We start from the raw sequence: 25,000 nt of genomic DNA, 5'->3' as shown, positions 1-25,000 counted from the left end.
TAGATTAGTATGTATATTTAAATTTTATCATTTGTTTCCCTTTCAGCACAGAGAAATTAAGTATGCTATTACTACCTCCACTTGCTGCAAAACGTATCCCCGAATTGCCTGCCATCCCGTCTGAGCCCCTGCAACTTGACAAGTCTGACATAACTTTAGACATCAAAATCGGAGAGGTAGGGCGCCTGATGGAGTTTGATTAGCCTGATTTCACCCTGGAATTAGACTCATGTTAGGGATTATCACCTCTTTGGCAAGGCCTAAGTGAAATGTCAAGGGAACAAGGTGAGCCTGACCTAAAGCATACTTTGTATAGATTATGCTAATCTTGCTTGCAGGTAGTGATGTCGTATTTAGAAAGTGTTATTATGGAGATATATAACACCATTAAATATATTTTGAAGTCTAGACATGCCAAGCTCAGTGATGTGTAATAAGATATATGGGAAAATTGGCAGGTGGAGGTGGCTTAGGAACCAGTAGTACTTTAAAGGATGCTTTTGAAGTTTTTTTTTCATACTTTTCTTCTTTTGAATTACTCTTTAGTGTGGTTGATGGATTATGATATTTAACACATCTATTTGATATTTGTGATATATAGCATGGCATTTACATTATTTTGAGAGATATAGTTTGAGCTATTATTTTTTCCATATATATTTTTTTAGCAGAAACAAGTAGAATGGGATTAGTTGTTTTCCTTTCATTGTTAATCCATTGGATCTGGGTGCATCATGATCTGCACATAGACCTGGTATTAAGCTTACTAGGGGTAGGACTCTCCTGGGTGTGTGGCATGTAGGCCCTGCCATCATGTAAATCTCCTCTATATGAAATAAGCAAGCATGAAGTTGCCCTCTCACAACACACTGAAAGAATTTGTGAAAAAGATGAATATAAGATATTTGGTAAAGAAATAAATTTCATACTTTGCCAGTGTTATTTTTAGAATTTATATTAACTTTTAGAATTTGTAGAAGAAGCAAACAGTCCTGACCTCAAAAAGAGGATGCTGTAATGTTGATTCATAACTATGTTTGGTGACATATAATATATTGTTATAGCAATCCTAGTTATCTGAGTACTTGTTCTGTCAAATAATGCCTTGTTGCATTGATAGAGAATGGTATATTTTGTATTTTGATTGACTTTGTCTTTGTGTCAAGATAGTGGTCAGGAACCTATTCCCTCAAACTTGAATACTCTTTCTGGAAAAATAGATCTGCTGTCAGACATTTCCTTAAGAGAACAGATTCTAGGGAATAATTAAAATATTGAATAGTTGAATGGCAGGGTTGTAAACTATACAAGCTGTGTAGTAAATTCCATAAATGTATATATTAGACTAATAACTATACATAACAGTTTTGTAGAAACTTTATCCTGTGACCCTTTCTTTCAAAACATATAGTTTTCTTGATCCCTGAAAATATTTCCAGGGGTATTATGGGGTGGTGTACCGTGGTGAGATGAAAGACCCATGGGGACGTGTGGAAACTGTAGCTATCAAGACCCTTAAGGCTGCAGGACAAATTGAGGATCACTTGAGGGAAATCAATATTATGAAGGTATGACGAAGGAAATGAAGCCTTTAGAGTATGCATCTTTTGTGTATAGAAGAAAATATACTCTTCAAATGCAATTCTATCCCTCTCTCTTCCTCTGTCTCTCTTTCTCCCCCTCTCTCTCTCTCTTCCTCTGTCTCTCTTTCTCCCCCTCTCTCTCTCTCTCTTCCTCTGTCCCTCTCTCCTTCTCTATCCCTCTCTCTCGCTCTTTCTCTCTCTCCCTCCCATCTCTCTCTCTCTCTTGCCTTCTCCCCCTTTCCCTCTCTCTTGTACCTTCTCTCTCCTATATCAGTGAAGTGCAGTTTTTATTGTTTAGTTGAATGATGTCCAATTTGAAGTCATTTGTTATAAGGATATCATTTCATAATAGTTGGAATTGGTTGTGAAGAATATGCTTGTAAAGTGCAATGAATGTCATATATCATACTCCAGGATTTAAAAAGATGCAGTAAGTTTAGTGTTTTAAGTGAATTTAGGGATGAAAGAAATGAGTGAAAGAAGTATGGTTTAGAATAAAGATTAATAGAAAATAAATAAATAAATAAATTTATAGATTAATTTAAAGAATAAAGATTAATAGAAAAAGAGGATCTCTTAACAAGGAATGTTTATAGATAGAAACATTCATTTTTAGAGTGTACATTTATATCTAGATAGAAAAGTAGAATTTTACGCTCAGTTGTTAGCTTATGATCTAGAGTGCTTCTAATTTTTTTTTTATATAATTGAAATCTCCAATAGAGATTAGATCACAAGAATGTGGTGAAGTTGTGTGGCCTTTGTGAAGGAGATGGGGAAGAGCTGTACATGATTATGGAGTATTTGAAGGAAGGGTCTCTGAAAGCTTACATTCTTCGATGCACTGATCGTATCACAGATAGACACCTTCTCAAGTTTGCTTTGGATATCGCAGAGGTAAGTCACTTTAGTCATGTACGTTATAGTAGGTTGTTTTTGTTGAGTTCATACAATGCAACACATGCATGTGCACATACTTGTAGAGAAATATGAACGTGTATACATACATAGGAATGTAAACACAAGTGCATATACTGAGGAGAATGAACACAGGCATGCATAGGAACATAAGCACAGAGAAACATACATAAGGGCATGGACACATATAAACATATATAGGAACATAAAACAGATACAAGTACCTAGGAACATAAATACAGATACGCATACATACACCAAGATGGGAACATACATGTAGCTACAGTCACATAAGAGCATGAACACAAATGAACTTACATAGAAAAATGAACACAATAACACATACATGAACATATTTGAAATACACATACATAGAAATGTTGCATGTATGCCAGAACATGCACACTGATATGTATATATATGACCATGAACACAATTACATACATGAAAACACAAGCATGAATGCTGTTATGTAAGGACAGAAACAGAGACAAAAACATTCAGATGCAAAACAAGTTTTATATATGTAATAAGGGAATTTTAGTGAAATATCCATTCTAATATTATGACAATAAAAACAGACACATGCAAATGCAAAAAGTGGAGTGTTTATATATATTTATATAAAAAATAATGTTAATCATTTAAGATAATTACTTTTTCAGGGGATGGACTATCTTGAACAAAAGAGAATCATTCACCGTGATCTTGCAGCTCGCAATGTCCTTGTTGCTGATGAAAATACTGTCAAGATTACTGACTTTGGTCTAGCCCAGCAACCAAACAAAGGAAATTACTATATTCGCCAAACTGTTAGAGCTTTACCATTAGGATGGCAAGTATACTTGTTGTAGAAGGTTAGATGATTACACGAGAATGAAATTATATTCCAGAAAAGTTTTCTTAGTAAGATAGGCAGACTTTGTAAAGATGAATTCATTGAGTGAAACTGCAATATAGTTTTACTGAAAAACAAACCTAATAAAGCTATATGATGTTGTTATGCAAATCATTTGAGAATTTTGATTATATTAATGCTATCATGCCAGGAGATGCTGGATGATGTCCTATCATGTCATGTCCATTATGCCAGGATGAAATCTTGTCATACACGGTTGAACTTCCTCCAAGTTGTGCATGCTAAATAGTTGTTACTTGTTTGGTCCTGCCTGTATTTTTTACAGAGAAATAGTCCTGAAATATTTAGTTGATTGTATGATGAATAAGGCATATGAAAATCATGGATTTTAGGATAAAACTAAGATGTCTACATCCATGTTGAATCTTTAAAAAGCAATATTAAATTTTGCTTTTATTGAATTTGTGGAAAATCAAAATTCATTATAATTTACCGGTGACTATCAGAGTATATTGGTTCATACCTAAGTGAGAGACGAAGGAAGAAATATTTTCGATAAAGTGAAGAAGTTACGAGTAATAATTGACAAAGTGTCTGAAAACTAGAGTTTTTAATGACATCATGGAGAAGCAACCAATTAACATATGGGATATATTTCACTTATTACATAATATCCAACAGATATCATTAGCTTATTTGCATTAAAAAGAATAAGAATTTTTTTTTTCATTATTAAGGTTGGTAGCCAAGATGAAGCAACAAGCTATGAAATGACACCATGACATCATTATGTCACGACAAATCCTTATTCACATGAAATGTTGGGAACATGTGTCTATTCATAGGGATTGTTTCAAACCTTCACTTGTAAAAGTTTTGATTTTAACTGTGTCTCCAGCCCCCTGTAGGTGACTCAGCATGCATCCAGACATGCTGTTTGATATTGCAGTAAAGGCTCCTTTCATGATGTTTGTTATTGCAGTGAGGGGTCCTGTCATGGTTGGATTGAATATATAAATAGAAAAGCATTGTATGCCATATTTTTTCCCATCTTTTAACCCTGTGGAGAAGGATAACATTTTCAAATGCCTGTTGTAGGAAAAGACTAATGGTAATAATGAATAAAATGAAAATAAGGTTAGGTTGTTGAGGCACATGAAAATAATGTTAAAACCAGCACTTTGCCTTTTTGAAATGAAACTTACAGTGCATGAATGGTAAATCAAAATGTGATCTACCTTTAAAGGGTTAATTATATTGTCTTATACAATTATTACATCTCACATCCCAAATCTCTTTCCTTCCCCTTTATAGGTATGCTCTTGAGTGCATTGAGAATGAGCAATATTCGCACAAGAGTGATGTCTGGTCTTTTGGTGTAACCTGCTGGGAGATGTTTACTCGTGGGGCTGAGCCTGACCTTCCAGAAAAGTCTGATGAACTTATACAGGTTGGGCACAAGGAAACTTTGTCTAATTTTAGCTGAAGTAAATTTAATAATTAAGTCGAGTTTGGTTTTGCCAGATATGAATCTGAACAAAAAAATGTTTCTGAAGATGAGATACATTTGGATGAATGTTTCAATGGATATTATTTTCAAAATGGAATACATGTAGTAAATAATTGGTACTCATTATTTCCCACATTGTTTATTCATAGGCCCTGAAACTTGGCAGACGACTGATATGCAAGCCCCCATGCAGGACGAACATCTACTCCAAATTGATACGTATTTGTTGGGATCAAGAGCCAGCTGTCCGGCCTAATTTCTCTGACCTGATAATAATTATCAAGGAACTGCAAGAGGAGTACATGTGATTGCAAGTAGAGATCTTTGGCTTAATTGAGTTGAGTGAGTTAGTGATTTTTTTTCTGTCCATTCAATTTACAGCTGTCATAACAGACCAACATTGGGACTACTGGTGTTATTGACTTTTTTTCCATATATTTCTTACCAGATTACATAGTTTTCTGCAATTGGCAAAATAAGAAACAGTTTATTTCTTTTTAATATTAAGTCAGAAATATTGATTATACTTAATCTTGTATAGTCCATGCTGTCAGTGTTAAGATGATAGTTAAGATGAAAATTATGTGTTGAAGTGTCATTTACATTTTGTATTCTGCCATGGATGTTGCAGTCTCTCAGCTATAGTATTATTATTTTGTCTGAATACTGTAGCTTGTGTTTTGTGATACCCTCCAAAGAATTTTATACTGAATGTTTAGAAGATAGATACACTGTACAATATCAGGGGGAATGGCAGATACTTAGTTTCTTTTGCAATTTTGCAATTATGTCTTTGTAAATTTTTAGGTTTAAATTTGATTTTTTAAAGATAAAAAACATTACCAATATAAGGTGCAATGGTTTTATAACTTTCATAGAATTTACTAATTTGGTGTTATATTTCCTACTTATTGTATCTTAGAAATGTTCTATGGTATTGAAGATCTTTCCTGTGTAGAGGATGCTGGTCAGCGGGCTTATTTTCTTGTAAAGTACGGCTTTGTGTGTATGCATTATCTCAACTCTATTTTCATAAAAGACATTGCTAGAATATTTCTGATACTGCAGTAACACCATACTGCCAAAACAAAATTATTTTTTGCAATTTATGATGATTTTTGGGGGATATGTGCTGAGGATTTAGACTAGAGTCCTTGGATGAGTAAAGATGATGGTCAGATTATAGTAATCAAATATATATTTATAAATAGCTTTAATTGCCTCATGCTTTACACAGAGTGGGGATATATATGATAGAATGTTCAAAGGCATATATGGAACACAAATGTATGTATGTTAATGTAATAAAATACATTCCTACACATGGCATGCAAATGCAGATATTGTGATTTTATGTTATTGTCACTCTTATGGTGTAAATATGTTTAGTATATTGGCTGAAGTCCGTAAAGAAGTTGTATCTAATTTTCTATACATCCTATTAAATAATATTTTGGAGTCATGTGAAATTCTCATTGCAAATAAAGTTGCAATTTTATAATATTTCATGCACATTATGAATAATTTCTTTTACTGGTAAATTTTAATATATTTGACGATAGGAGTCTGATATTTTTATGCTGATATTTAATCCAAAAGATGCATAACTGTTTTATATGCAGTAGGACCTGGATATATGAATGTCTTACATGACATTCTTGTTTTGCACTCACATCTGAAGAGCCAGTGGAACAGAAATTGTAATTTGCTACTAGAGTGCAGTTGGGAATTATATATGTAATATATAATTATATTATAATTATAATTATAATTATAAAAATAATTATAATTATAAAAATATGTAGCACCTTGTAGGTGCTACAAGGGTAGATTAAAAGACAGCCAGCATGCTAACTTTCCTGTGATAAACATGTTTAACCCACATCCATCTGACAGCTGCAGGAAGGGGATAGGAAATGACAGGAGACTTTTATCATTGCTATAATGTATTGAGCAGATATGAGCCAGTTATTTACATGTGGCAAAACAGACTATCAGATAATCTGAAAAAGTTAAGATTCTGAGATATATATAGGTGTGTGAGGGTTGAATAGAGTAAAATGATGAATAAATAGGGAAACTCTTTCACTTTCTTATTTATCTTTGTATGTTATACCATTTTTGAACAACAGCAACAGCAGCAGCAACAGTGACAATAACCAACCACAACAACATAAAAAAAAAAAAAAATTAAGGCCATATATCACACACACACACACACACACACACACACACACACACACACACACACACACACACACACACACACACACACACACACACACACACACACTCACTCACTCACTCACTCACTCACTCACTCACTCACTCACTCACTCACTCACTCACTCACTCACTCACTCACTCACTCACTCACTCACTCACTCACTCACTCACTCACTCACTCACTCACTCACTCACTCTCTCTCTCTCTCTCTCTCTCTCTCTCTCTCACACACACTCTCACTCTCACTCTCACTCTCACTCTCATTCTCATTCTCATTCTCATTCTCATTCTCACTCTCACTCTCACTCTCACTCTCACTCACACTCTCACTCTCACTCTCACACTCACACTCACACTCACACTCACACTCACACTCACACTCACACTCACACTCACTCTCTCTCTCTCTCTCTCTCTCTCTCTCTCTCTCTCTCTCTCTCTCTCTCTCTCTCTCTCTCAATCTCTCAATCTCTCAATCTCTCAATCTCTCACTCTCTCTCTTTCTCTCTCTCACACACATACCATTACGTGTGTTCATTTATTACTCATCAGTAGGAGAAAATATGGCAGTATTTGCCTTCACACACACACACACACATTCACCTACTCTCTCACATACCATTAAATATGTTCATTTATTACTCATCAGTTGGAGAAAATATGTCAGTATTTGCCTTTGTTTATATTCTGGAGATTAAAGGTACAGGTTTCTGTTTAACAAAATTGAAAGAAAGTTAAGCTTGCAATATGCCACTGTCATAAATGTTAACATAGGTCAAGTGATGACTGATAGGTTATGTAGGGTGCCCCCTTCCTCTGTGTGCCAGAAATAGTTGGGTTCATGTCACTTCCAGCACCAGCACATTGGCATCTTAGCCCAGTAAGCAATTTAGGACACTATATGTCAGTTTATCTCGCCAAGTTTTTAATTATATTGAAAGGAGATAGAAAAAAAGCATATAGCTGACTCTCCAAAAGTTCCTGCCTGAATAAAGAATGTGGAGTGAGAAATTTGCATAAGTTATGTGTTTTCAGTAATTAACACATAGTAAGAAATGTTTAATATAAAGCTTAAAGTAAAAAATGGCAATAAAATTGCAACTGATTTTATCTTTACAGAAAGAGAAGTTAATTCAAAAATTTTATCGGATTTGCTTATGTGTTGAGCAGTGGTTCCCAAGCTGAGTGGTACTCAGGCAGCACTTAGGAATGCTACATGATTCCAGTGTGAAGTAAAATCTTTAGATACAAAAGTTTCTCTCATTGACATTGAAGTATGTAATATATTTTTATTTCATTTCATAATATTATTTTGAACAGGTAAATCTGCTGCAAAAGTATTTAATTCTGGTAGGATAAGGAATGCTTAAAGCAAAGGGGTGCTGCACAAAGGAATACACGAGTTTAGGATGCCATTAAGGAAATATGTTTGGGAAGAACTGGCTTAACGAGTTTAAAAAATAAAGAAATATATAAAGCGTGAAGTGACTGGAGTAAGAGGGCAATATGTTGCGGCTTCTTTGTTTAAGAAGGTATGGCATAAATTAAGTTAATGAATGTGTAAATAGAACTATTGCCTTTGATGAATAGAAAGTAATTTTATATTCATCAATCAGCAAACATTGAAATACAAAAAAAAAATATTCAAGTCAAAAATTACAGGTGAACAGACTGATCACAATAGATATGACATAAGATGAAAACTCAGAAAATACTAAATTAAGAAGAAAAAAAAAAAAAAAAAAAAAAATTACATCCAGTTAGGAGAATGAAAAATCCTTAAAAAAGCTTCATCCTGTAAAAGATATGAAAAGGTCACATGACAGTCTTAATGATTTACCATAGTGCTATATGACCTTAGATGTCTGTAGCACTTATTTGTTTCAACCATTAACCATGACAGTCTTAAAGAAAGAAATTTGATGTGTTCAGAAATGTATTGCACATCAGGATTCAAAAGACACTTTTTTCATTTCAAAGATTATTTGAAAAAACAAATAAATAACAGATTTAAACCTTTTTGTATGAAATGTAGTGATTTCATAATTTATAGTTTTTTGTTTATATTGTCCTTTTTAAAACTATCTTGACTTTAAGGTCCATTGACAATATCGTTACCCTCAGTATAGTTTTTAAGTGTGACAACGGAGACTACCTAAAAGCCCAACATGAACATCTATTACTGAAATACTAATCTGTGCTAGCCATACCTGTCACTAAGCTGCAAGATATGTGATTAAAATACTTGAAAATCATACTGGTACAATGATGTGTGAATGGGCCTTAATACATTTTCATACATGTTGGATAAATTTGATCTTAATTACAGTAGGAGAAAAACAAATGTTGTAAATGATAAACTATCTGCTTTGATACTCTGAGCATCACATTAAAGAATTATAAAAAATTGTGTTTTCTTTCCTACTTCCAAGAATATTGATTATATTTCTCTTTTGTGAACTGTTAATGGTTACTTTGTGATAATAGAGAGCACTTTTAAAATCTTCAAATAGTATTACTTCATAATTGTGTATATAGCTTTGAAATATGTACATTTATTTCAGATTTAGAATAGGCAGTCAGTGTTATTCTCAATTTCTTTCAATATATACTTAAAGATCCTTTTCTTTTTTCATCTGTAATTTTATTATTACATCATGATACCAAATCAGATCCCTTGAATACTTTGACTTGGGTAGACTACCTTGCACCTGTTACAGTGCACTTAATGAAGACCTTCATGCTTTTCAAGTGTTTTGACTGAGTGAGCTTTCCTGTTTTTTTTTTGTTTTTTTTTTGAGATTCAACTGAGATCTAGAATAAGCAACCCAGGCCTTGCCAGACTTCTAAGATTCTCATATATAAATTAAAATATAAAGGTAAAAAAGGAAGATTATCTTAAAACATTTCTCACACTTAGATCTCAAGGGTTCAGTAAGGTTACATATAACAGGAATTACAAGAATCATCAAAGTTCAGTGAAGTTTGTAAAGGAAATCACCTTTCTAGATAATTATTTCAAACCTTCTGCCCTTTGAACATATAAGGTCATTAGGAGCTCACCTTTTGATAAGAAACAAGTGTAGGTTATACAAGGATAGCCAGATATCCAACTAAAATACAGATGGGGTGAAAGAGAGAGAGAGAAAAAAAGTGGAGACCCTAGTTTATGTTAATTTTTAAACTAAATGTTTAATGTTTAATATTTGAAAACAAATGTGCTAGACAATAAAGTTCAAATAGCACTATGGTGCAGTATTGCGTCAGAAAGGGCAAAGGAGAATTAAAGATTACAATGAAATGTGTTGGATGCCCAAGGTTTGAGAGCGTTATAGGATAGTATGGTAGTGAAAAGGAAAAAAAGGGGAGCAAGTGAACTAGAGCAGAAATTAGTAGAAAGGGGAGGCTTAAGGAGGTAGGGCGATTGAGGAAATTATAGTGGATCTGTCACTGGGGAAGGTATAGGAAAAATGTTCAAGGAAGAATAGAGGTAGCTGTTGAAAAGTAGGAGAAGCATCTGGAAGGAGGGAAAGGATGTCAAAGATTAGAGGGTGTTATAGGAAAGTATGGTAATGAAAAGGGAAAGCAGGGAGGTTAAGGAGGTACAGCAATTAAGTAAATCTGTGACTTGGGAGGAATAGAGATAATAGGTGATAGTGGTAGTTATGGTTGTCTTAGTAGTTTGGGATTAGGTATCTGAGGGTTGAGATAAAAGATCAGGAGTAGGTAAAGGAGTAGTGTCAGGGGGTTCAATAGTGACAGTGGGGTCTGGGGAAGGGTATTGTGATAAAAGGGATTCACGTGTGTATCCAGGAGGGAGTGGGAGGGATAGTGGGGAAGGATGGGGTTTTGGGGGTTGGTTTGTGGATGAGGTATGTGGAAAAGAATAGGGTTTTGGTGGGGCTTTTGGTTTGGGTGGTTGAGAGGATGAGGTATTTTGGGAAGTGGTTCGGGGAATATAAGGGGTAGAGCAACTGAGTGAATTGCAGTGTATCTGCGACTGGGGAAGGAGTAGGGACATTGATTAAGGAAAACAGAGGTGGCTATTGGATAAGTAGGTGAAGAATCCAGGGCTGAGAAATAGAGACTGGGGAAGGTGGTGAAGTATCAGGAAAAATGTCTGGAGAAGAGGGGTCTGAAGAAGGACACTGTTGTGATAAAGGGGATTTGTGTGAGCATTCAAGTGGAAGCGGTAGAGAGGGTGGGGTATGTTGGGAGGGTGTTGGAGGAAGGGATATGGAGGGAACTTGGGGAGGAGGATGGATATCTGCAGATACTTTAAATATAGCAGGAGTAGGAACAGAGGGATTGGGGGATGGATGAGGGAGTGGTGTTCCCTTGGGTTATTTTTAAGAAGTTTTGTATGTCTTCAAGGGTTTCTGGAGGAGAATTGGGTAGAGAGGACTGAGAAACAAAGGTTCTCTTATAAGGAGGAGAAGAGGAGATAGATATCTGAGGAACAGATGAAGAGGAAGGTGTAGGAGAGATTGTAGTAGGAGAGCGTGGAGTGGAATGTTTAGGTTGCCTAGTACAACTAAAGTGAGGAGGAGGGTAAGTATTGGGGAAGTGGTAGAGATTGGAGTATCTGGAATAAGAATGGAAAATGTATTTAACTGGTGGATAGGGTAAAAAGACATAGGACGTAAGTTTAGGGTATTGGGGAGAGATACCTGGGGAGATGCAGAAACATCTTGTGTAGATGGTGGGGGAGCAGAGCGTAGGACTGTTCTGGAGTAAGTTAAGAGAGAAAAACCTCTTCGTTGTGCTTCCTGTCTGGCCTCATGTAGAGTGAGGCCTAGTTTAAATCTGAGGACTGCTACCTCACATTCAAACTTATAGGCAGGGCAGCTCCTATAAAACACATTATAGGAGTCTCCACAATTGGCACATGTATGTGACTGAGCAGGGCAATTGGAACGGTCATGACCAGGTTGGGCACATAGAGGGCAGCGGGCTGTAGAGCGACAGTGTTTGGCTGGGTGGCCAAAATGCCAACATTTCTGACAATGACGAGGAAGGGGTCGATATTGTGGGACATGACAAGACAATCCACCAATATAATGGGGGGAGGTCTTGTTTATGGAAGCTAATCTTGGCAATACTGACGTGGGATTTATGCTGGCCTCTGGGAAGAAGAGTGTAACACTACTGCCACTACATCATATTCACTGAGGCAGGAAAGTAGGTAATTTTCACAGTCTGACCAGTCCTTGTTATGCATGGGACAAGCATTTGGGGGAATAGAAACAGTTCCAGTACAAGTATTAAGAGATGGGTGAGGTTCGGCAGGAATGGGTTTGCCAGTAAGGTCAGTTAGGGTAGATAGTGCATGAGTTTGGGCTTCAGATGTAACCATGACAAGGTGTGAATGATCAGAGTGACTGTAAAAGGTAACCTTGCCTACTTGTTTCTGGAAGCACTGCTGTAAGAGAAGTGTATTCTCATATTACAGTTCTGTGGGTGGAATCGCAAAGAATCAATCCCACTTGGCTGGGCCAAAGAGAATACTCAGAAGGTTTGCAGAAGTATAGGCAATAGAAGGACAGGGTGAGAGGAAGATGGCATGGTGTGGAGTGGAGTAGTTCTGCAGGGGGGAGGACAATAAGGATGAAGAGTAGTAATAAGGAAAGAGGGGGTTGAGATTGAAGAGGATGTTGGGGATGAGGTGCTTTCTAGGGGTTGAGTAATAACCTGGGTGGGTATTTTGGAATGGCTAGAGTTGTTCGTAAGGGTCGAAGAAGGGGTGTTAGTATCATTGGTCGGAGCTGTTGTCATAGGAGGGGCAGGGGTCGGCAAACCATCAAAATCAAATTCAGATAGGCTATTTGATGAAGGGGCAAGCCTTATTGCCCCTATTAAAGGTAAAGAATCTTCATTACTGGCCATGGTGAGCCTGAATAAACTGGGGAAAAGAAACAGTCTACCCCATGAAGAAAGGACCAAATTAGTTGAGGCAAGGGCTGAGGCCCAAGGTAAGGGTGATCCCCTACATTGGGTCTCAGTCCCTGCCTCCTAAGCCCTCCCACGATGATAACGAGTTAGGTATTGGGAGGGTTTTAAACTAAAGAAGTTTCCTTAGAGATTCAGGTCATAAATAAGGTAACAAATATAAACTTTCTTATCTTTAGTTTCATGTATTTTTCAATCTATTATAATAAATATACAGTTCCATTATAAGTCATTACTGTAAAATTTCATATGCCCTAGATTGTATTATATGAAATGTATGGAACAATATATTTACAACTATACATCTAAAATGAAGAAATGTAAGTGTAAGTAGTTCTGTATACAAAGGATTCTTTAGCATAATTACATTTTTTTTTCAACAGCAGCGTCTGGCAATGATTTACTACTGTAGCATTACCTCTTTTTCATTTTCATAAAAAGAAAATCTATGACTACCATTCAATGAAAGTGACACAGTTGTTATAAAATATTATTACCCAAAGTCACTATTACTATATGTGGGGGGGAGGGGGTGCTAATTAAAAAGGAAAACAAAATGGATACGACTCATTAACAATGGAATGACTTCAAAGAAAAAGAAAAATTCATCTCTACGAACTGTTGCTACTAAATCATTCCAGGACTTTAAGACAACATACACGCACATGTACAAGATGTGTCAGAGTTCATGACTTTGATCTTCAGAAAATATAATTGTTCCATTAGCACTTGTCCTGAGCGGCTGCCGTAAGGGTGTCTAAAAGCTTGTTAATCTGAGGGTTGTCCCAGTCGCAGGTCAGATCATCCAGGTGGTTATCAAAATCATTGACGTCATGTTGGACCTTCCGCTGAAGCAACTGAGATATGACATCCAAAGCCCCGGCCTCTATGTGAATGCTGAAAGTGGAATTGGATACAATGTTTTATTTTTTATTATTATTATTATTATTATTATTATTATTATTATTATTATTATTATTATTATCTTTATCATTATTTATACTTTCTTCTGAGCAATGACTGTACATACTAAGAAGCACTGAGATCTAATGCAAATAGGGAACATAATTAAGCCATAAAAAGGTAATTATGGACTCGATTTGTTACCTATCTGTCAAAAAATTATAAAATGTGAGAAACTGCATGCATGCCTATGTATGCATCTTGGTATACATGTATGTGTGCATGCATGCCTACAAGATAAAGGGAAAAAGAAAGACGGAAAAGGAGAAGAAGGAGAAGGAGAAGAACTAGAAGGAGAAGAACTAGAAGAAGAGGAGAAGAAGAAGGAGGAGGAGGAGGAGGAGGAGGAGGAAGGAGGAGGAGGAGGAAGAGAAGGAGAACGAGAAGGAGAAGGAGAAGGAGAAGAAGGAGATGGAGATGGAGAAGGAGAAGGAGAAGGAGAAGAAGGAGAAGGAGAAGGAGGAGAAGAAGGAGAAGGAGAAGGAGAAGGAGAAGGTGAAGGAGAAGGAGAAGGAGAAGAAGGAGAAGGAGAAGGAGAAGGAGAAGGAGAAGGAGAAGGAGAAGGAGAAGGAGAAGGAGAAGGAGAAGGAGAAGGAGAAGGAGAAGGAGAAGGAGAAGGAGAAGGAGAAGGAGAAGGAGAAGGAGAAGGAGAAAGAGAAAGAGAAAGAGAAAGAGAAAGAGAAAGAGAAGGAGAAGGAGAAGGAGAAGGAGAAGGAGAAGGAGAAGGAGAAGGAGAAGGAGAAGGAGAAGGAGAAGGAGAAGGAGAAGGAGAAGAAGGAGAAGGAGAAGGAGAAGGAGAAGGAGGAGAAGGAGAAGGAGGAGAAGGAGAAGGAGGAGAAGGAGAAGGAGAAGGAGAAGGAGAAGGAGGAGAAGGAGAAGGAGAAGGAGAAGGAGAAGGAGAAGAAGGAGAAGGAGAAGGAGAAGGAGAAGGAGAAGGAGAAGGAGAAGGAGAAGGAGAAGGAGAAGGAGAAGGAGAAGGAGAAGGAGGAGAAGGAGAAGGAGAAGGAGAAGGAGAAGGAGAAGGAGGAGAAGGAGAAGGAGAAGGAGAAGGAGAAGGAGAAGGAGAAGGAGAAGGAGAAGGAGAAGGAGAAGGAGAAGGAGAAGGAGAAGAAGGAGAAGGAGAAGAAGAAGAAAAAACTCACCTAGGTTTATCTTTACTTTTCCACTTTCCATCTGATGTTAATTGTGAGACAATGATGGGAGCAGTTTGAAGGTTCAGGCACAGCTTCTTGTTGTCAATCTGAAATCATTATAGATTTTTTTATAATTTAAACAGGAAATCCTCTCTCCAAAAAATATCTTCACTAATTAACTTTAAAAAAGGCAAAATTTGTCATGAACTTGCTGCATATCAAGTTGCAGGAAGATAGGAGAGGAGAGGAAAGAAGAGGACAGAGGTGGGATGGAGAGGAGGTGGGGTGTGGAGAGGAGAGGAGAGGAGAGGAAAGGAAAGGAGAGGAGAGGAGAAAATGAGAGAGGTGGGATGGAGAGGAGAGAGGTATGGGGAGTGGGGGAGGAGAGGAGGGGTGAGAAGACGGGAGAGGAAATGAGAGGACAGGAGAGGGAAGGGGAGAAGAAAGGAGATGGGAGGGGAGAAGAAAGGAGATGGGAGGGGAGAGGAGGCAAGATGAGAAAGAAAGTGAGAAAGGAAAGGGGGATAAAAGAGAAGGAGAGAGAGGAGAGGGGGAGAGATGATGACAATGATGATAAAGATGAGAAAAGGAGAATGAGAATGATGATGATGATGATGAGGATAAGGATAATGATGATAATGAAAGGGAGGAGGAGGAGGAGGAGGAGGAAGAGAATAAGAATAAGAAGGAAAAGTAGGAGGAGGAGGAGGAGGAAAAGAAGAAGGAGGAGGAATCATTAAAGATTACCAACATTCTAGTGGTAAATGTTAAGCCTACTACATTGATTCAATTAAAAAAATTGATTTAAAAATGATTTCTTATTTATAGTAACTATATCTCATGTACTTTAAATTTGGACTTTAAGCAGTCCATTCGTTTTAACTCATCCTCTGAAGTTTTCCAGCTTACTAGCACCATCACTGCAGAATAAACAAATAAACAATGGTATTTTACTCACCATTATTAGACAAGCATCATTATTATTCTCAGCTATCTTCTCTGCTACCTTCAGGGCTACAAAATCAGGCCTGAGGAGAGGAGAGAAATACAGATCACAGGGAGATACACAGTTAGAAAAGGTATGAATGAAAATGACAATACAAGAGATGTTTTTAACCAGTTTTGAATATATCCTCGTCAGAAATGCAGATATGTATTCAAAACAGTTTCAATCCATCATTTGTACTATGGAGATATTCATTTTCATTCATACATTTTATACATTTGTCAACTTGAATACAGTTCAAGTATCTTACACAAGAACAATTGGCATAACTGTAGCCTTTAATCTATTTGCCTCTTGCAATCCTTTAAAGTTGCTGTCTTTCTAATCTGATGCAGTTTCAATTTGCAACCCACTTGTACTCTGAAATTATAATTTTTTTTTCTTATTTTACACATCATGAATGTCTACCAATGTGGGGAACAATTTTTTTTCATTGGATTTAACATCAGATATGGTTTATGAATAATCTTGAACAGTACTCATAACTAAATATTGCAATTAATAACCTAATTTGAACTTCACCTAACAAAGAACAGAAAAGGCATCCAGAACTCTTCTACCCATAAATAAGTACTTTGATAAATGGAATTTTTAAATTTACCCTTTGATGAAAAGTTCAGATATCCAAATCAACGAAAATAACTGCAACATTTTTTCATTTTTTTCCTTATGTGCCCTCTAGCTTGGTAGTGGGCACTATGACCTTAAAATAAATAACCATAAATCACCTAAAATATATAAGAATAAATGAAATATACCATAAAGTCAGGCAAAAATTAGAATAAATAGTTAGGAAATCAGCAAAAATACATAAAAAAATAAATAAAATAAATAACCATAATATTGGCCAAAATAAATGAGAGAAAATAAAATATATCATAAAATCTGCTAGAATATATAAGAATAAAATAAATCACCATAAAGTCAGCCAAATATATAGAATAAACTAAGTAAATCACCATAAAATCAACCCAAAATTACTAAGAACAAATAAAATAAGTTAAATCAGTCAAAAAAACATAAGAATAAAGGAAATAAATAGCTGAAAAATCAGTCAAAAGGAATAAGAATGAATACAATAAACCACAAATAAGAATAAATAACATGAATAAAATCAGTCCCCCCCCCAAAAAAAAAAAAAAATCCGCCCAAACAAAAAGAATAAACTAATATCCATAAAACCTGACCAAAAAAAATTACAATTAATAAAATGAAAAAAATCAGCCCTGGTAACTGCGCCCAACTTACACATTGTCCCTGATGTGCTCGTTGGCCTGGTAGTAACCCGCAATCACCAGTCCTTTCGATCTGTAGTGTTGCTCGATCTACGGGGAGGAGAGCTGGGATGTTACAATGTGCCATTAGAATATCTATGGTTATCTTTGATCATCTATCATTATCATTATATATTAGAGTATCTATATCAGATACAAAAAGAAAACTTTTGCAAAGCATCCAGTTAGACCAGACTCCTCTTTGTATAACAAAACTGAAATGGATACCCAAAATGGATCTGGACAAGTATAAGGACTTTGACTCAAATGAAACAATCTATCATTCCTTTCCTACTGTGTCTGTTCTTTACTTTAAATGTACATACCCTAGTTAAAGCAACTTCCAGCATGGGAGCAAGACCAAGCTGAAGGTGGAATAGAGGAACAGCATCGACCAAGACCATATTGCTGGAATCTCCTCCCTTTCCCTGTGCAAGTACCACCCCACTGACGGCAGAATGTGGGTATCGCGCAGCATGGAGCAACATCTTTGTCAGAGCAGAGCACCCAAGGCTTATATCACCTGACATATTGGCGACTGTTTCCTGGTATGAAGAAATTAATGTCAAGTTTGATAAGTACAATGATAAGTACAATATGCAAAATTAACAAAATATGTTACTATGGTATATTCATGTCTAACTAGAAGTAAAAAAAAGAATAAATATTGGGAATGTTCTGTAACACATATTCAAAGAGAACTAGAAGGATAAATATATAAATAAATAAATAAAGAAGTTGAAGTAATAGTATTAGTAATAGTAGTAGTAATTAATTACAGCACATCTTAAAAATTCAACAAAATCTAACACCATCATTTTCAGCCTGAATGAAAAGTATATAGGCCGAACATATGTGGAATAATTTCCCTGGGGAACATTGTCTTCACCTCAGTGTGCACAGCAAGATAGAGCTGAAACTTGGGAGCACCAAGTGGACTTAGCTGACAGCAGCGCTTTCCACAACTGTTTTCCTTTATTTGTATTGTACAGTCACATCATAGTATCTTTCTTATTTTAAAACTATTTCAACACATAATTACATGTAAATATTTCTCAGCTTTATAATCTATTTTTATATTTTACATCTACTTTATTTCCATATTTTTCATAATTTCTTCTCATTTTCATTCATAAGCCAGGGGTAAATATGGTAACTTTTTCCAAATTTAATGCTTCAATGTGCTTTATATATATATATATATATATATATATATATATATATATATATATATATTATATTTGATATATGAAGATCAAATCTGCATTATTAACTGTAAAATCATGCTCATGAAATGTAAGGACCATATTCTCAATTGGTGAAAGATCAAGCTGTAATCATAGCAAAGGAGATAAGGGAATAGACTGACCACAAAATCAAGAGTTAACTTTACTTCTCCCTTGCAGTTGGTGCAGACCTTCTAATATATTTACTGTCATATAAAACACCAATCTAAGCTCTCTCATCCTATATATAATTATGTGAAAAAAGACCTTATGAAAGTCACTGAAAAAGTCTTCCAAACATTTCCAGAGTACAACTCTGAAGGCAATAAACTGAGAAAAGTAAAATTATTTACTAATAAAAGGCTAAGAACCGATTCTCCACAAAAAAGCAGGTCAGTCAAATTTAAACTATGCATATGTGACTAAGTGAGATTTGTCTGAAAATGTGCAGAAGTGGCTCTCCTTTCCATTGTACAACTAAGAGCCTTTGAGGAAGCACTATAGTAACATTCGCTGAATCCCTGTTTTAGTACAGTACTTTGCCTAAAACCATCTGAACAGCTTCACTTCTTTTGTATACCGTATCTCTCTGCTTTCAATGCATATATCCTTTCAACCGAACAATAAAAGGCAAAAACAAAATAAATTACATTATAATGCCACGATACCCAGGCACCGTATGCTCTGCGGTGCCTGAGTATCTCTACTCCAACAGACACATTAAAGCACTTCTCACAACAGATGCACCACATGAGTAATCCATATAACCTTACAAACATACCTCGAAGTTATATAAACCCGTAATATAAGGACAAATCTCCCTATTTCTACCGAGAAAATGGCAAGGCACGGTGACAGCTCGACCAGATGACTTAACGTAAACAAACCGACGACCCGAACGGTTTTCAGGAGATGGTTTTCAGGAGACTGCGTTATTTTCACAGACTTTTTTTCTGCATTTTGCACATTTTTTCTTTATTTTTTGATAACGGTAGTACGTTTTAGTCATAATGAGAATGATGATGATGATAAAGAAGAATAATGATAACATATATTGTGAAATACTGATCAATAATAAAAATAATAATGCATGTCAGAGTAGAAATGACAATACATGCGATGACAATAATGGTAATGATGATACGAAATGTAATTATATTTGCAATGAACACAAATAACAACAACAAGAACAACGGTAACAATTAATGCTGATAATGATGATATTGATGATAATAATTAATAATGATAATAATAATAATAATAATAATAATAATAATAATAATAATAATAATAATAATAATAATAATAATAATAATAATAATAATAATAATAATAATAATAATGATAATAATAATAATGATAATAATGATATTGATAATGATAATAACAATTACAATAACAATGGTGATAATAACAAATAATGATAATTATCGTAACAATAATAATAATGATTTTAATAAAGATAACAAGATAGATAATATATAATAATGATAATGATAATAATAACAATAATAGTAATAATGATAATAAATAATGAGGATGATGATAATGATCATGATAATGATATGATAATAATATAAATGATAATAATAATTATATGATAATAATATAAATGATAATGATAATAATAATAATAGTAATAATATATAAATGATAAGAAGAAATTATAATAAGAACAATAATAACAATGACGATAACAATGGTAGTAATAATAATGATAATACTGATGATGATAACATTGATAATGATAATAATAATAACAATAATAATAATTATGATAACAATGAAAATGATGTTGATAATGATAATAATAATAATGGTAATAATGATAATAAAACCTATATAAAAATACTAACAATGATGATAATGATAATAATAACACTGGTAATAATAGTGATAATGATAATATCAATGATAATAATATCAATAATTACAATGTTAATAATAATAATGATACTACTAATTCTGGTACTGATAATGATGTTAGGAAATATGATAATGATAATGATGATGATGATGATGATGATGATATTGATACTAATGATAATGCCATCATAAATAATAGTTTCTTTTATCATTACTCTCGACATTATCATGATCAATGCTATCATTATCATTACTGTTTTTATTATTATTACTATCATTATTGTCATCTTTATCTTTATCATTACTACTATTACTATTATTTCTATTGTTATAATTGTTATAATAATTATAATTGTTATTATAGTAATTACTTTTATTATCATTATTGTTGTCACTATCATTATCATTACTATTGCTATTATTAGTGGTATTAGTACAAGTATTATTGCTACTACTAGTACAATCGATATTCCTATGATCACTACTATTACTGTTACTATTATGATTATCAATGTCACTATTATTGTTACTGTTATCATGATCATAATCCCCATTGTTATTATCAGTATTAAAATTATTTTTCTTCTTCATATTATCATTATCATCATCGTCATTATAATCACCATCTAATCATCATCATTGTCATTGTAGTGGACTGAAAATGTGCAATATTTTAATTAGTCTCTCCCTTGGCAGCCTGTTGGCATCCAAATAAAACCACGAAGTGACCCGCGGAACAAAACTCTACGGGAATTGCACGCCCGGTTTGCTCAAGACGTCTCGCTACGTGAGGTTGCACGAGCACAGCGCTGAGACAAGGCGGATGAAGCCGCGAGTAAAAGAGCCGTTGAAGAGAGGAACGCCTTTCCTTTCACGAGAAGGAGGGAAGCGCCCGTAGACCAGCCCAGGAAGGCGCATGCGGGCCTGTATACATATCATTATTTATTTTAATAAATCTCTATTTTTAGGCAAATAAGAGAATGATATTTCTTAGTACACCCCGCCACTCTTCAAAGCACAGAGCACCAGCTTCTAAATTGGAAAATAGATGAGAGCTTAAACGGTGGAAACGTATTTATAGCTGAGTCACGGCTGAAAGTTTTCTTTAATTACGTATTTTTTTAAAAATGAAAGATATCTTCATTTTTAATTAGTTATTTTTCTTTTTAAAGGTTTTACATTAACGAAATGCTTATTTTGAAAGCAGCCGTATGACTCTTTTCATTAAAGGAATTTATTAAAGAAACTTCAGAATAAAACATTCACACCTTGCTACCTGTGTTATTAGGTGGTTCTCACCTATACACGGCAGTTGCTGCAGGTGGAGGCGGGGACGCCCTAGACTAGGCGTCCCTCCCGTTTTCTTAGCTTTTTCGTGGTTTACCATTTTATTGCTGATTGAGATACTCATACATTCGGGCAAAGAACCGAAAGGCTGGTGCTCACTTTTGGTTCTTTTTTGTGTGATTTCATTTTCAACACGGGAGTGAGCGGATTTTATCTTTTTTTAGATACTTTTGGTATGTTTTGGATTTTTAAAATAGTTCTTTTTAAGGGGAGTAGTCCCTGTCCTTTTTAGATTTTGTTTTAAATTTTGCATTGTTTTATGAAGTGTTTTCATTTTATTCTCATTGTTTTATAATAAAATGATTTCTATAAGTGCTTGCTGATTCATTTAACTTACCTGAAAGATTTCTATAAGTGCTTGCTGGTTCTTCCCTGAAAGAGATTAATCTATACAAGATAGCCTTGTCCGAAACCCTTCGCACGTGGTGAAATTCCCGTGCTCGTCCTCCCCGCTCTGGTTACGTTTTCCCTGTCTTGCTGGTTCATGCACTGTACACTACATACATAACAACATTTGTACACAATCTTTCCCTCCTTTCCACAGGCCCTTCACACATTGTCTTCTCCCAAATAACACCCCGTTCCCGTGCGTACTAAACGGGTGGTGGCAGTGAGCGCTACTGTTGTGCATTTCTGTACAGTAAGGCACGGCAATAGAGTAAAGTTCAGTACACTACATTATAATTATCAACGACATCCTCATCATTACCATTATCATCACACACACACGTTTATATATACACATCCACACATTCTTCTAAACGTTTCGTCTTTGTCTTCCGTCACTTGCTAACCTCGGCCTTTCCTCCCTCCGTCCAATCCTGTGCAAAAGACGTCGGAACCTCGCCTTTGCCCGTCAACTGTTTAGATGACAGAAGTCGTCTGCCGCTCCTTCACCGTAGCACAACGCCGCCGGACCAACAAGCGCAAATCGGCCTGCCTACAATACACACACACACGCACACACACACACACACACACACACACACACACACACACACACACACACACACACACACACACACACACACACACACACACACACACGCACACATCATTATAATCATTATTATCATTATTACTGAAACACTTGATATCCACTTATATGATCGTAATTCTTATTAATATAATTTGTTACACATGATAATGACAAAAACAATTATAACAATGACAACTGGCATTGATGATATTGGTGACAAAGAGGGTAATCATGATAATAACATTGATAACGACAGTAATGATGATGCTAGCAATTGTGATGATAGCGAGTGTAACAATAACAACATCAGTAACAATGCTGGTAAAAATGTTAATGGTAGTGTTTATATTGCGAATATTGATAATGATGTGAGCATTAATAATAATGGTAATAACAATAATGAACATAGCGACAATAGCAATGAGGGTAATGATAATAATGTTGATGTTAATATTAGTATTAATGATGATAGTAATGATTTGATGAAAATAATACTAGTAAAATTAATACTATTACTAATGATGATGATCATCATTATCATTAAGATGATGATAAAGATAATGATGATAATGATAATGATAATAATATAAACAATAACGATCATATTATGACATCATTAATAACAACAATGATAATAACGGTAATAATGATAGTAATAATAATAATAGAAGTAGTAGCAATAACATTAGAAATAACAATAAAAATGTTATTGATAATTATAATAAATGATTATCATGAAAACAATAGTAACAATAATGATACTGATACTAATACTATGATAATACTAATTATGATAATAATGGTATCAATAATAATAATGATAACAATTATAGTAATAATGATAATAATAATAATTAATGGTGATAATAATGATAATAATAATACTGACAATGATGGCAATAGCAATAAGAAAAAGATCATAATAGGAATAACATTAATGACTATAGTGATGATTGTACTGATGATAACATAGTGTTCATGAGAACAATAACAACAATAAACAAATCTTAAAAAGCTGCTAGAATTTAATGCAAAGGCAATTAGATATATGTAAAAGAAATGCAACAAACAAGGGCATTGCATAATTAGAAAAAAAAGATTAACAGACTGCAGAGCGATTATCATATAATCTGCTTCATCATTTGCATATCAAAATTCAGAGATTAAAGCGGTACTTTATATTCGCTTGAAAATCGTATCTGAAATTGGTTTGTGAGATGATGTATGTAATTAGGTCAGAAGCGCCTGGGCATCAGAGTGTAATTATTAAATGCTTTATATAATCAAACACAATCATTCACATACACTAATTCACTCTCTGTTTTACTTTTTTTCTTTCTCTCTCTCTCATAAACTCAAACACACAACCTATACATACAAAATCTCTATTTTAGCTAACATATTAAAGCTTGTCCTGCCGTGTTTGTGTTCGCACCAAACTTCTCTCTTTTGTATTATGACAATAGGGAGTTCCAGCTGTGACAGTCAAATATTTCTATTTTTTCGTTGGTGTATATATATATATATATATATATATATATATATATATATATATATATATATATATATATATATATATATATATATATATATATATATATATATATATATATATATATATATGCGTGTGGTGTGTGTGTGTGTGTGTGTGTGTGTGTGTATGTGTGTGTGTGTGTGTGTGTGTGTGTGTGTGTGTGTGTGTGTGTGTGTGTGTGTGTGTGTGTGTGTGTGTGTGTGTGTGTGTGTGTGTGTGAGTGTGTGTGTCTGTGTGTGTGTGTGTGTGCGTGTGTGTGTGTGGTATTTCGGACAGTCATAGATGATCCCGCCAATGTGGTACACAGGATAGGAATTCATAATCTTTGGGGAAGACAGGGATACGGTTACATGTAAATCAGTACAAGAAATGAAAAAGATAAGGAGATGAAAGAACGGACATGACACCGGGTCCGCCAATAAAGAACGGAATTCAAACTCACTGAAGGATCGAGATCGGCCAGAAGTTCGCTTCGAGCAAACTTCTTTCGTTCTTTTTTGGTTTAAAAAGTATTTTTTTTTAAAGAATGAGAATGGTGGGAGGTTATGAGTTTTTATGATTATTGCTTATGTAGCTAAAGATAATTACGGTAGTATCATTAACTTATGATTATATTGTGCGGCTCT

The 25,000-nt window shown here is 34.8% G+C and overlaps 2 protein-coding genes across 2 annotated transcripts in view; one reads left to right on the top strand and one right to left on the bottom strand.

The window, feature by feature from the left end:
- The window catches only part of LOC113812472 (tyrosine-protein kinase hopscotch), a gene marked incomplete at its 5' end in the record, with an annotated part of 26,474 nt that extends 16,630 nt beyond the window's left edge, over nucleotides 1-9,844 (top strand). Inside the window, 6 exon segments of the mRNA XM_070116988.1 lie at nucleotides 47-176; nucleotides 1,440-1,568; nucleotides 2,307-2,480; nucleotides 3,167-3,336; nucleotides 4,675-4,810; nucleotides 5,020-9,844. Of these exon segments, the coding sequence (XP_069973089.1) occupies nucleotides 47-176; nucleotides 1,440-1,568; nucleotides 2,307-2,480; nucleotides 3,167-3,336; nucleotides 4,675-4,810; nucleotides 5,020-5,178 (898 nt within the window).
- A 3,367-nt stretch (nucleotides 9,845-13,211) lies between these two features.
- Nucleotides 13,212-19,573, bottom strand: EMC8-9 (ER membrane protein complex subunit 8/9). The gene is made up of 6 exons (XM_027353932.2): nucleotides 19,430-19,573; nucleotides 17,749-17,967; nucleotides 17,397-17,473; nucleotides 16,101-16,170; nucleotides 15,152-15,249; nucleotides 13,212-13,943 (listed from the first exon to the last, which is right to left on the bottom strand). Exons 2-6 carry the CDS (start codon nucleotides 17,950-17,952, stop codon nucleotides 13,769-13,771), a joined length of 624 nt encoding a protein of 207 aa, XP_027209733.1. The 5' UTR covers nucleotides 17,953-17,967; nucleotides 19,430-19,573; the 3' UTR covers nucleotides 13,212-13,768.
- Nucleotides 19,574-25,000: the final 5,427 nt, after the last annotated feature.

This window comes from Penaeus vannamei, chromosome 39 (genome assembly GCF_042767895.1).
Source record: "Penaeus vannamei isolate JL-2024 chromosome 39, ASM4276789v1, whole genome shotgun sequence".
Classification (NCBI taxonomy): Eukaryota; Metazoa; Arthropoda; class Malacostraca; order Decapoda; family Penaeidae; genus Penaeus; species Penaeus vannamei.
Note: the sequence above shows the minus strand (reverse complement) of the source record. Positions and strands in the feature narration are given on the sequence as shown.